Genomic DNA, 12,843 nt, shown 5'->3' on the forward strand with positions numbered 1-12,843 from the left:
GTTTGATTTCTTATCATTGGATAAAGGATAAAGTCTCCTTCCGCGAAAATGCTATTTACCGCAGGCAACATTTGATAATCGACAATGTCTTGACAGTGTCACGATGACACTGACATTAAGCATGCGGAATACCGCATGTTTTATTTTAGTCTCTTTAGTGAAATATATTAAGAGAATAAAAATATAAATTGTAATTGCACAAAACTACAAGGTATGGCGTTCCATACCCGTTTGTTTGTGGGAAACATCCCTAAAAGTTTAAGCGAAAGTGATTTACGCGGAGCCTTCACAAGTTATGGGGAGATTATCAATTTAGATTTAAAACAAAAACCTGGAGCTGAGAATGACGAAAAGCGTTTTGCATTTATTACTTTATCTGCTTCAAATTATGAGGTTGAGTCCTGTAGGTATAAAATTATTTTACTTTGATTGTAAAAAAAATAAATATGTAGATAAATCTATCTCTCTTCGTTATACTTATAACTTACTTTTATTAAGGTATAAGGAAAATAGGAGATGTAGATTTTAATGGACAAAGGTTGTATGTAACCCGAGCAAGGGAAAGTTTCTTAGAAAGACTTCAGCGAGAGAGAGAACAAGCTAGTAAAAAAGATGAAGAAAAGGTAAGTTTTATGTATATGAATTGAATAATTCAAAAGCTTACTTGCAATATTTGTTTTTTTATGTATCCCACCAGTTTTAAAATGAAGATAAATTCTACTTACTGAATCGGTTACTAAGGATATATTGTTTCAAGTATGTTAATCTTAAATATTATTTTTAGAAAGAGAATGTAAGCCACATAGTCAAAGAGATTCCTACAATTAACTTAAGTACCAAACTGAATCCTCCAAAAAGGAAAATTGATGAAACCTGGACAAAAGATAACCATTTGAATAACAACCCAAAATCATTCAAGAAAAACATAAATACTGATTTTCAGTCAAACAATATTAATTATAATTCTGGAAATGAAAAGAAATTAAGTTCAGATCAGAAAAGGTTAGAATCATTAAAAAGGAAAAGGCAAGAGTTTAAAGAGAAAAAAAATATTATTAAGACAGGATTGGTAGGAATTGTAAGTATTGTGGCATTTATAGCAAAATTGAGAATATTTGTTATCAAACAATAATACAATGAAAATAAATATTTATATTATTATTAATTGATTTACAGGATAAAGTGCCCAATAAAAAAGTAATATTTTCTGATGATGCGGGAGAAACCAACTTACATAACAATGGTTCAACTAATCAAGAGAATATTAATGACCAACCCAAGAATAGAAAGAATGTGTTATTTGATGATGAAGATAGTGATACAGAAGTTACATTTGAAATAAAAAAACAATTTGAAGGGAAAAAAGGACAAAAGGTAAAAGTTAACAAATGCAATGCCAACTGACTTACCTATCAAGTATAGGAAAAAAATTAAGGAACATTGTGTGGTGCTCATTTTTTAAATGTTTATTGCCTTACAGGTTTTAGATTTACAATCTAGGTTTAAATCTGACAAACGTTTTACATTAGATGAAAGGTTTATTGATGATCAATCTGATGATGAAAAGAATGAAGAAAAAGATACAGTGGATGATGACAGAGTTGATGTTGGACAAGTTGATGAGAAATCAAAACAACTGAACATTTTACAAGATGTACTTGGTGTTACTATTAAAACTCACAATTCTGAATATGTCCAGAAAACAAAGTAAGTAGCTTTGGTCAAGATTATTACGACTTCAAAGAAATTATTCAATCATTAAAACAGATTTTTTGCCTATGAAGCAATTTTGTAGTCTTCAGTTGACATCTCGTTTTTTGGTTACTCTAAATGATGTTGTTTTAACCTGTATCATATTAAGTTTTACCTTAATAATATAGTTGTATGGATTAAATTACGTTTAGTTAACCAAATACTAACATTTCAGACCTAAGCTTGGTATGCTGAGGTATGATCCAATGCATCCAGAACATGCTAAATTCTTAGCGCCACCAGCTGCCACACAAGAAATACCAAAAAAGGCAAAGAACTCAAAGAAATCCAAGGAAACTCCAATAGAACCCCCGCCACCTGTAATTGTAGAAAATGTTGAAGTCTCTAAAGAACAATTTTATTCAGTCAGTGATACATTAAAAGAAGCACTGGTTCAACCTACGACATTTAGTTTACGTGATTTATTTGGTAAAAATGAAAATAATGATAAAGGTAAGAAAGTCATTGATTTTTACATTTTGTAAGGGTTTAAAAATACAATTTTTTTTAAATATTTTTCTAGAAGTTGTTGAAGAAAGTGCAGATTATATACCTTTGCCAAAAGAAAAAGAGAAGAAATCCAGAAACCCCCTTGATATTGGTGAAAGAAATCCATTTGTGTATGACTCTTCTGATTCTGAAGATGAGGGAAAAGAAAAAGAAAAAGAGGTTCAACTTCCAGAAGAAAAGCAGGAGGTTAAAGCAGTTTGGAGAGAAAATTTATTCTTCTCTAAAGATGATAGTAGACTCAGAGGTAGTAGATTTGTATATGTTTTACAAATATAAGACATCAATTCTTATCTATGAAAACTAATTGTAAATTGTATATTTTCGGAAGGATTACTCTTCTTCAGCAAGTGTGAAGAAAGTGAAGGGAAAAAAGAGAGAAGAGGTCTTAAAACTGTTATGAAGAAAAGAATATACAATAAAGAAAGAAAGAACCAAATGTTTAAAAAGAAAATTGGTGGCAGGCAGAAGTCTATGAAAAATAATATTAGGAAAAGAAGATAAATTAATCAAAATAAATTTCCACCTCTAGTAATGTTTATTTATTATTTAATTTTTAAGCTTCAACTAAACATATTGGTAATTATAGAAATAGCCCTCTTAGGTGTTATCATACTACAAAAAATGTTTAAAAGATTATCTTCTCTTCCAAGTTGGCTTCTTTCTAGCACCAGGTTGACCAGGCTTCTTACGTTCTCTCCTGCGATGATCCCTAGTTAGCAAACCTGCCACTTGCATTGCCTGTAACATATCTTTGTCTACAAAACTGCGGAGTCCCCAAGCAATCCCCCATCTGATTGCACCTGCTTGTCCTGAAGGTCCCCCACCCTCTATATTGCACTCAACATCAACTTTGTTCTCTAATCCCGTAAATATCAATGGAAATATAACTTGTTCCCTTGACTGAGTGTCTTCAAAGTATGTCAAATCTTTTCCATTTATGGTTATTAAACCAGTCCCTGGTGAACGAATCGTAACATCGCCTCTAGCTTTTTTTCTTAAGCACTCATAAGTTGTAACAAATGCCCGGCCTTGATCATCATAACTTGGTTTAGGAATCTCTAAAGCAAATTTTTGTGATGTTAATGATTTTCTGAATTTTTCAATGAAATCTTTACATCTGTATGAATATGGAAGCGATACTAGTCTCTCCATTACCAACTTGAAATTATCATATTCCAGATCAGTAAGTTTTTCAACTAAAAGCTGCTCTAGTTGATCTTTGGTTAACCAAAAGGTAGCATTTAAATCTAACTTTCCATTTGGATCTGGAGTTGCTTTTTTTCTTATAACTTTATCTTCAAATTGTTGTAAGAGTTGAATATTTTCCGCAGCGTCATAGAGGAGTTTAAAGAAATTAGGTTTGCCAGTGTAAAACAAGTAGTGATGTGGTCTACCTGCTTCATCGAATTCCGCAGCTTTTCGGGCCGGAAATACTTCTTCGGGCGGTTTCATCAAAGGTCGAGCAGCTGGATCGTAAATACCACTAGGGAACAAGTACTCGATAGCTCGATCGACATCTTTTTGGGTAAAAGTTTCAGGGTCTTCGCCCATCATGTTTGCTAAGTGTCTTTTCCCAATGTTGTATTCAAACTGCTGTTTTTTCATGAATTCGTCATGTTCCTTAGCTCTCTCTAGGTATGCTCTCATGGGCTTACTAATTTTCTTCTTTTTATTTAGTGTCTCCCAGTCAGTAAAATTATTATAAATATCATCTTGAGTAGTAGTAACTTTATTGCTGTAAAATCGAATATTTTGCAAATTGGGATTTTTTACACAATTATAAAAATACCTCGTTATAGGTGTAATCTGTTTAAAACTTGTCTTGATTACATGAGACATTTTCGCATCATTAAAAATATAATTTTCAACGAAATTGTATTTATTTTACATTCATGAAAATGTCTAGGTTATACCATAGACTTAATAAGTGAGAGAAGATCAAAGAGTAAAAAGAAGAAGTATATAGACTATAGTAAAGGCACAGATTGCGATAATTGTCCATTTTTGATGTAAACTTTTATAAGTAGACTCTTTGTTACAGACCTGTTTCTTAAAAAAAATAACTGAAATAACACCATCTAAATCTTAGCGAGACTGCTTGTTACTGAGAATTAGAAAAAATCTATTTTAACAAAATATTTACAAAGCTTGAACATAAGTAGGTATTAACGCTTGAAAGATTAACGATCCCTTATGGTTAATATGAAAGAGAAGGTAGATAAATAAAAAACAACATTCTTACTATAATGCTTTTTATTTGTTTTAAATTATTATTTAGAATAAAGAATGAATTAGAATACAAAATCTATTGCGAATTGTTTGATGTTCTCAATGATAATAAAATATTTTTTATACAATACTGATATTAACAGTGTTTTCATACGAAGCTAAGAACTAAACAGACAGTGTATTCTATATTATCGAATGAGATCTTATGTAGTTATTTTTTTAAATAAATAATTGTATTGAAAGTAATACAATGGACAAACTTATCCAAGACAATTTTAGCAACATTTCTCTTTTAATCTGAACTTAATTATGCCTAAGAAATCGTGAAAATACATAAAATCTCATACAAAATGAGTTACAATCATGTTTTAATGAAGTGGCGTAAATAAAAGATTAATTTGATTATACTAAAGAGTATTCTCATAGTTTATATACAATTTTCTAGTCATAGAAATAATTTTAAAAGCAGTTTTTAACAACATGCCTTTTTTGTTCATTACAGATATTTGTAAAAGGTAGTTTAATTCTTAATATACAATGGTTATGAACATTTTTTTTGGTCAAAAAATGTTTTTATTTATTTTTGTCGCAATTAAGTTAACATGGAGTTTTATACAAGTCAGAAAGTTTCTCCTAGATCACATATACCAGAGTAAACATGTTTGTACTATTAACTCTAATTAATTTCTAATTGATTTATAAATGGGAAAGGCACAGAGAACAATGATTGTCCTAAAAAATAAATTGTCAAGAAATAAAATAAAATAGTTTTTATATATTTTAAATGAATAGTAATGAATGTTATTTGTTTGGATTGACATTTTGATAAGTCGGCAGTTAAAAATGCTTTTTGTTTTGTCTAAATATCGTTAAACTTTCGAAAGTATAAGACGAGACATTGATGTTAAGTAAATTTAGGTAATATTTTAATAAAATATTTTGGATTCACCATTAGGTACTTATGATATAAAAATATATAATTCGTGTGTTTACAGTATGAATAAAGATTTTTTCAAATAAAATATAACAAAATATTAAACAATATACGTAAAATAAAGATATAAAGAATAAAATGTATTGGAATGATTATTTTTACGTTAATGGTTAACAATTGGTTACCTATCTGGATGTATTCACTAAACTAAGATTGTGCCAAGCAAAATAAATCTCGTGTAGAATATTCACAGATAGGGCGCCATTTTCTCTTATTTTATTGTTTACGTAAATGCTAGATTTTGTATTAGACTAGAGTGGTCACGAAATAACAGGCCAGTTTTAATATTGTTACAAATGAATTTTATTTAAAAAACTGAAAAACCACATTCTTGAATCTAATATGAAATTTTTAATTTTGACAGTTAAGTAAATTGCTTCTTTAATTCGCGCTATGTTCGCAAAAATAATTTTTTTTTTAATATCCGGCTGAAAGGATCAGCTGTGTCGACTGCGTTACTAGTTAATACTACCATAGACTGGGGTTTAATTTTTACTCTGTGTAAAATAAAATTATTAAAACGGGCATGTTACATCGTGACATGTATAGGAATAACGAAATAGTTGTGTTGCGTTAAACATGCTTGTGACAAACATTCAGTACCGCAGAACGTTACGTCGGCTCCTCCGAAGACATCAGTGCTTCTGACTGTTCATCAAGCTCCGCTATGTTTCTTATACTCCTACACACGGAATGGTGCAAATATTATAACTAAAGATTCCTATGTTGGCTACCTTTAATCGAGGGAGGAGGGGACGCACAGAATGAGAATATTTCCCCTTCCTGTGCGACCTTTCAACCGTCAAATCCATCTCCTTATAAGAAAAGGGTGGGAAGGGAAAGGAAACAAAATAAGGCCTCCGGAATGCAAACTTTTCAAACTGTTCGCATATTTACTTCAACTTTAGACGAGCCTTCCGTGTGGTCGTGGTATCGCACTGGGCGGGGAGCATTCGTGCAAAATATAATATATTCTGGAGTCTGAAACTGTATACTTACGAGAATGCATCTGTAGGGCGGAGTCTTGTAGCGAGGTGCGGCAGAGCGGGCAGATGGGGCAGGTCGAGTGCGGCCCAGCCCGCCGCCGCCAGCAGCGCGGCCGCGAGCCGGCACGCCGCGCCCCCCGCCCCGCCCGCCGCCCCGCGCCACGCCTCCACGCACGCTCCCAGCGGCACGCTCAGCGCCAGCATGCCGCTCGCCATCTTATTTGACGTCAGAGATCTGCCCCTGTTCATCATATTCCTTTCTAATATATTCATGCCACTTTTCACTTCTTCTACTTTCAACTTTAGCAAATACTAGCGGTTTTCCGCGACTTATCAGTTAGCTAAAGAATTAGCTTACCAAATCCAGAGTGAGTCTAGTAGCAGAGGTCCCAGAACCGCGTCCAATAACAGCCACGTCCAGAGGTTTGGTGTGGGCAGATCTGCGGTCTCGAGACCGGTGGCCACCAGCACTCCACCCATCGCCCACGCGAGGCAGCCGCAAGCGCTCCCAACCACCCCTGATATTTTAATACATAGCTTATGTATATTATAAAGTTTCACAGAGTTAATGTAGAGGAAGACATAAGAGCATATGCTCTCCATATGGATGGATTGTGTGAAGACATGCATAAGGGAATGAATTCAGACATGACAGCCGATAGAGATGTATGGAAGATCAGTCTATGAAGACCCTCTTTAGGGAAAAGATATAGCAGTATATTTAACTGTCTGGGTGTTACTTAACTTTGCCTAACAATTAATTTACTTCATCAAAACTAAAATAACACGCAAAGTGATTCATGTTTCTTGTCTCATGTTTGTTCATTTGAAAAAAATCATTGTAATTTGATAGACAATATAGATGAATTCTAAATATTGACGTTACCAATTCTATTTTAAAGCGAATCATCAGTTATGAAGATAAAAATGGCGTTGTTACCAATGAGTAGTACAGAGTTGATGCCGTCTCCTTTCCTCAGCTCGTGTCGGAAGAGGAGGAGATGCACTGCGTAGCAGAGCGAGGCGCCCAGCGCGGCCAGCACGCCCGTCCAGTTCCCTGTCCGGCTCTCCGACAACCCTAACACCACCTAAATTATATAAAAATAGCATTGACAAAACTGTTTATCACTCCTAATGTACATATGTCCATACTATTATGACATCTAATAATCTAAATCGTTTTTTCCAAAGTGACCTCTTCATAGAGTTCTCCAATTAGCTTGAGCCGCCAAGATATTTGAAAAGAACTATAGACTAACCACTGTAGACTAGGATTATTATTATTAGTAAGTTGATATTTGAATGTAAATATAAATACTTACAAGTCCCGCTGCAGTACAAAGTACTGCAATAGACTTGGACACGTTGAACCTGTCTGTGGGCACTTGCGCGAACACCGCACCGAATGACAGCGCGAACCCACTCGCTGTCGACGTGTACGTGATGGCAGAGCTCGCGGACGTGTGTAGTAGACTCACTCGGTACAAATAGTTCGATATGAACCACTGCAATGCAAACAAATGCAAAGTTCTATACATATTACAAGGAAAACTATATGTTCACTGATACTTTTCCAATTTCCGGGCGCCAGCGGAATATTCCAATTTGTTTTCAAGAAACCTCATAATACACATGCACCTCTGAACGACCAAAACGTGGCCTACCGGGACAGGCTGAAAACCAGCTCCGCATGGCCATGCCATGCGGTACACGCTGAGCCTGCAGGCCATTGTCGTCATATATATATATATATATATATATATATATATATTTGTAATTACTGTGTGATTTGATGTATTTGTGTGCTGGCAATAAAGAAGTTTTATTTTATTTTATTTGTTATTTTTTATGATATAAGGTAGCAAACGAGCAATCCATCACCTAAATTCTCCAAAATAGCGAAAAGCTGCCCATAAACATCTGAATATGTTCATTTCTTGTCTACCTTTAATCAACTAAGGCAAAGCACAGAAAGATAACACTTCCCTTTCTTATGCGTCCCATTTTAGGACAACTCCAGCACACACACTTATCAGGGGAAAAGCGGAATTGCTTTTCACCAATCATCTGTATCTTTTTTGTCACAACAATATAAATAGAAATAAGATAATAATTCAAAACCCGAAAGGTCTAACGCTTGGTATATAAGATTATAAAATTCCTTTAGAAAAATATTGTCACACGCATTTATGTAGCGGAGTAAGATACTAACGGGTACAGAGAACAGCACTGCTAGCCGTAAATGTCGCTTAGTAGCAGCAGCGGCTGCGCGGCGCTGCGCATGCTCGGAGGCCCGCAGCGAAGCAGACCACGACAATCTCGCCAGCAGCGCCTCGCCTGCCATCGCTGCAGACATCACGCGCACCTAAACATGACACCACATTACCACTTAGATGTGTGTAAATCAGCTCTGAATCTGTTCAAAAGTTTAAATCACATATACTTGAACCGTTCAGCTGCGATTTATTAAATTCACTTTAAAACTTATCATGAATGGATGTTCATCAACCTTTTTGTGTCCATTTTAAAGTTTTTATGCATCTTTATAAAAATATTTGAATATAAAAAAGGATGCTCAGACCTTGATTTTTGTTTAGTAGTAAGAAAATGTAAACAATCCCTCAAGGAGGAACTCAAACAATTGTATGGAAACTTTGATGCTAGAATTTTAATATTGCATATAAGAATTACCTCTGCAACTTTATTGAATCGAACCGCTCTGGGGGCCGCATCATCACTATCCGTAGTTTCACCTGCCCGGACTGGCACAAAGGTGGAGTCTCCCTGAATAATCAAATCAAACCAAGTGTCATAGAACAAAACTTGTCATTAATGGAAAAGAAATAACATTTTAAGTAATAATTCTTATTATTTATTATTTTAATGTTATACTCACCAAACTACTAGTTGCTTCATTGTAATAATTTTCATCATCTGTTTCGGCTGTAGGCTCCAATAGTTGCTGCAAACAAATTCTATGTTATCCTATGTAATATTTATCAATATAAATACAACAAAATTGGGTTTCATAGGCCTATGGTATATTATTACTGAAAAAACAATAAATTGACTGACCAATAACATCTTACTCACAACTACATACATACAAACTCACATTCATTATTACATACACACAAATAACCTTTTTGTAACTCAAGAAAAAAAACTATGTGAATGATATAATTACCGTATAGTCAGCTGGTCGGCATGGGTCTCTTGTAGGCGGTGAGAAGCAAAGCACAATCAAATATATAAACAATAGTGAACTGCGTACATATGTCACAAGAAAAGGCCTTTCAAGTTTCTTCTCAATGTACAAATACTGCAACAAAAGTTATTGATTATAACTCATGAATATAAGAACTATTACAAATGTTTGATTGTATCATGAATACCTTTGTAAATTCTGATGACACCACCCACAAAACAGAAACTAAGAATAAAATAAAAACACCAAACACAAACTTCTTTTTACTTTGATGCTGGACAACATCTTTATTGTTCTTAGAATTAGGAGTTACTAGAAAATAGTTGTGACATAAAGTTAACATTTAAGAAGAGTTTTAATGTTGTTTAGTGAAAAAAGAACAGAATTTTGGCGTCACGTGCTGTATGGTTTCATTATTTTAAGAAACGATTCGAAGAAAACTTAAATTTGAATAAAAAACAATATTGTGATAATACATTTGTAGATGAAAGAACAACACCACTTGAATGGTTAATTTAGTAATGTCGTAAAAACAGTACTATTACTACTTCTTTTAACTTTGGTTGCTCGCTCTATATCACTTAATTACTTTGTTTATGCAAATTAAATATCTTATTTTCCATTCAAACACACAGTTGACAGATAAATATTACAATGCAAAGAATTGAATTGAAGTTACTCTTTGTGATGTCCTGTTTCAATCACTGTTGTCATGTCATTGTCAAATAGTGGGTTATCTACAAATCGATTATTGTTATGATATACCCAAAGGATATGATAAAATTTTCGTCATTTTATGTTATAAATTCTCGGTAAATGCAGTTTTCAAAATTTAACTCTTAATTTATGTTTTGAAGACATGTATCCCACACAGACATTTTAAATTTTATTTCTTGATGCCAAATGATTAGTTTTTGACACATGAACTAAAGGTCTATGTTACCAGGTCATAAAATTAAAAAAAAGTTTTTGACACGATTACAATGACATTGACATGTTGACTGCAAGAGTTTAATAGGTTATGTTTCAGGTTTCCGTTCGGATCGGTCTCGATCTTCAAACATTTAAAAGTTTAAGCGAAAAACTATAACCAACTAGCTAAGCCAAGAATATAAAGAATGGATGTAATAAAATCGGTTGGAAAGTATCTGAACACTCCCGTTGGAACTGTATGTTATAATACAGACAAAGTGTGTAGCAAAACATTCTTTAATTTTGTTGCGATTAATAACTTTAGGGAATTTTTTTGAATAAGATTGTTAAAGATATTTCTAAATGGTCCACCAGCAAAAGTTTTATCGTATTTGAGCCTTATCAGTTGTGAAAGGAATTGTATGCTTGAAGAAAAGAATGAAATGTTAAGTGAGAGTAATCATTTTTTTTTCATGTAACTACACTTTTTTTATTTACCTTATTACTTCCACAATACAATACTTTTATTTAATTTTATACATACAAAATACAAGCTAACTTTTTCAACAGGTGTTGACAACAGTTCTTGATAAAGAAAATGTAGAAGGTTTTGCAAGTATTGTTTTAAGACTGGCTGCAAAAAGTGGCACTCCAATGAGTCAAGAGCAAATACTTCTTAGTTATCAATGGCTGGAACACATAGCAATGTATGGCAACCAAGCTCTTGCCAATCCTACATTTGCTAAAAACTTTTTACAGGTATAACAAAATATACTTTTAAAATAATGTATTACAAAAACAGGCGAGTTTTATCTAATAACTATACTTAATAAGAATGTTTCAATTTACTCTGCTGTAATATCTTAGTGTATTAGATAAATGCTATTGTAGATTGTTATTTTCATTTGCTAAAGTGTATTTTCACCAACCTTCTGTATTATTTTCAGGGAATTAATAAAGCTTTAGCTAAAAATACATATTTAACTGGACAAGCTCTGACAGTGGCAGACATCGCTGCTTATCATGCCCTGTATCCTTTGATTGTAAGTTAAATAGATGTTATATTTATTCAATTTTAAGTATATAAATAAATTACCAATGATAGATAGTTTGAAATATTCAGGGGGAATAAGATAGCATGATTTTAAATACTATTTATATCGTGTTTACATTAAAAATAATTACATTACTTATTTTTATTACAATTAATGCTCTTGGAAACCTAAATAATTAATTAGTCATAGTATACATGGCTAAAATTTCTGGCTTCAAATTGAATTATAAAAAAACACAAACATATTCATCATAATTATTAAATATATAAATAAGAAATTTCCTTTTCATTTCAGGAGCGTCTAAATGTTTTAGAACAAGAATTGTTTATGAATGTCTGCAGGTGGTCAAAGCATATCCAAGCTCAGCCCAGAGTGTGTACAAATCGGCCACCATTACCATTAAATACTTTAACCCTTTCTATTCTTGCACCTGCTGTACATTGAGTGAGCTACTTTGTGTTTGTAACTGAGTTTCAAATGCTTGATATTTGTATTACATATTGTCATCTCTTTCATTTATTTTCATTAAAAAGAGACAACAATATGTGCCAGTACAATTGTCACGGCATTGGAATTTCATGGTTATATTCATTTTATTTATTATGATTGTGTCATAAAATGCTGGGCAATAAATGTGTTTTGTGTAAAATTTGTTTCTTTGGATATTTCTGTCACAAAATGCAATTTCACAGAGTATTGAACTATATTGCATGCAATTGTAATTTTAAACTTGTTCTTTCATTTTATTTTATAAATATATTTTTACATGTAAGTATCATGTTGACATGGTATTTTTTATGGCATAAATTGTAAAATGCAGTTTTCATCTGTACAAAAACAGCACAGGCTTTCCTCACTTTTTACCTGTCTTTGTTAGCATTTACTAGAGTGATAAAGGTTCATCGTGTTGGTGTGTGTAAAATTTTGAAAATGAATGGAGGCGCCAGATGTCAGGGAGTCACTGCTTGCGATGTGCGAAGGACCGCAAACTGGAAGACATTGGGGAAAGTCTAACCCAGCAGATGGAAACAGCCTGATGATGCAAAATTTTTGTGATCTGTGCACAAAGCCTAATAATACAGCATTATGACGTCATCGTAGTTGAGTCTCATTGCATTCGAGTAGTAAAAATATTTAAAGCATTAGTAATATTAATATTGAGATTTTGATATAATCAAGAAATCCGCGAACAAATAT

General features: G+C 33.1%; 4 protein-coding genes across 5 annotated transcripts; 2 read left to right on the forward strand and 2 right to left on the reverse strand.

Annotated features, from left to right (window-relative positions):
- Positions 1-144: 144 nt before the first annotated feature.
- Nol8 (nucleolar protein 8) lies at positions 145-2,754 on the forward strand (the record flags this gene model as incomplete). Its single annotated transcript, XM_013307041.1, has 8 exons — positions 145-403; positions 499-623; positions 785-1,078; positions 1,177-1,374; positions 1,481-1,707; positions 1,928-2,205; positions 2,276-2,506; positions 2,588-2,754. Coding segments are annotated over exons 1-8 (1,710 nt in total), but the record flags the coding sequence as incomplete, so codon positions are not given.
- Positions 2,755-2,791: 37 nt separating this feature from the next.
- Positions 2,792-4,186, reverse strand: mRpS9 (mitochondrial ribosomal protein S9). Its single transcript, XM_013307122.1, has one exon. It carries the CDS (start codon positions 4,099-4,101, stop codon positions 2,896-2,898), a length of 1,206 nt encoding a protein of 401 aa, XP_013162576.1. The 5' UTR covers positions 4,102-4,186; the 3' UTR covers positions 2,792-2,895.
- Positions 4,187-5,522: 1,336 nt separating this feature from the next.
- Positions 5,523-10,375, reverse strand: LOC106114044 (solute carrier family 35 member F5). The gene is made up of 10 exons (XM_013307119.1): positions 9,867-10,375; positions 9,659-9,793; positions 9,368-9,433; positions 9,163-9,255; positions 8,684-8,836; positions 7,794-7,976; positions 7,412-7,559; positions 6,830-6,989; positions 6,485-6,712; positions 5,523-6,167 (listed from the first exon to the last, which is right to left on the reverse strand). Exons 1-10 carry the CDS (start codon positions 10,020-10,022, stop codon positions 6,098-6,100), a joined length of 1,392 nt encoding a protein of 463 aa, XP_013162573.1. The 5' UTR covers positions 10,023-10,375; the 3' UTR covers positions 5,523-6,097.
- Positions 10,376-10,683: 308 nt separating this feature from the next.
- Positions 10,684-12,291, forward strand: AIMP3 (aaRS-interacting multifunctional protein 3). 2 transcript variants are annotated; one of them, XM_013307175.1, is made up of 4 exons: positions 10,684-10,869; positions 11,162-11,350; positions 11,539-11,634; positions 11,941-12,291. In XM_013307175.1, exons 1-4 carry the CDS (start codon positions 10,798-10,800, stop codon positions 12,088-12,090), a joined length of 507 nt encoding a protein of 168 aa, XP_013162629.1. In that variant the 5' UTR covers positions 10,684-10,797; the 3' UTR covers positions 12,091-12,291. The 2 variants fall into 2 exon arrangements, with proteins under 2 accessions (XP_013162629.1, XP_013162631.1); XM_013307177.1 differs by having other exon boundaries at positions 10,684-10,848.
- The last annotated feature ends 552 nt before the right edge of the window (positions 12,292-12,843 follow it).

The sequence above is a fragment of the Papilio xuthus genome, unplaced genomic scaffold (assembly GCF_000836235.2).
Source record: "Papilio xuthus unplaced genomic scaffold, Pxut_1.1 DF828142.1, whole genome shotgun sequence".
Taxonomy (NCBI): Eukaryota; Metazoa; Arthropoda; class Insecta; order Lepidoptera; family Papilionidae; genus Papilio; species Papilio xuthus.

Coding starts and splice junctions, on each gene's coding strand:
- mRpS9 (XM_013307122.1), bottom strand. CDS start 4,101: ATGTCTCATGTAATCAAGACAAGTTTTAAACAGATTACACCTATAACG.
- LOC106114044 (XM_013307119.1), bottom strand. CDS start 10,022: ATGTTAACTTTATGTCACAACTATTTTCTAGTAACTCCTAATTCTAAG. Junction 9,794..9,866: donor TGTCATCAGAATTTACAAAG/GTATTCATGATA, acceptor CTTTTGTTGCAG/TATTTGTACATTGAGAAGAA. Junction 7,977..8,683: donor CAGTGCTGTTCTCTGTACCC/GTTAGTATCTTA, acceptor TTTGCATTGCAG/TGGTTCATATCGAACTATTT.
- AIMP3 (XM_013307175.1), top strand. CDS start 10,798: ATGGATGTAATAAAATCGGTTGGAAAGTATCTGAACACTCCCGTTGGA. Junction 11,351..11,538: donor TTGCTAAAAACTTTTTACAG/GTATAACAAAAT, acceptor TATTATTTTCAG/GGAATTAATAAAGCTTTAGC. Junction 11,635..11,940: donor ATGCCCTGTATCCTTTGATT/GTAAGTTAAATA, acceptor TTTTCATTTCAG/GAGCGTCTAAATGTTTTAGA.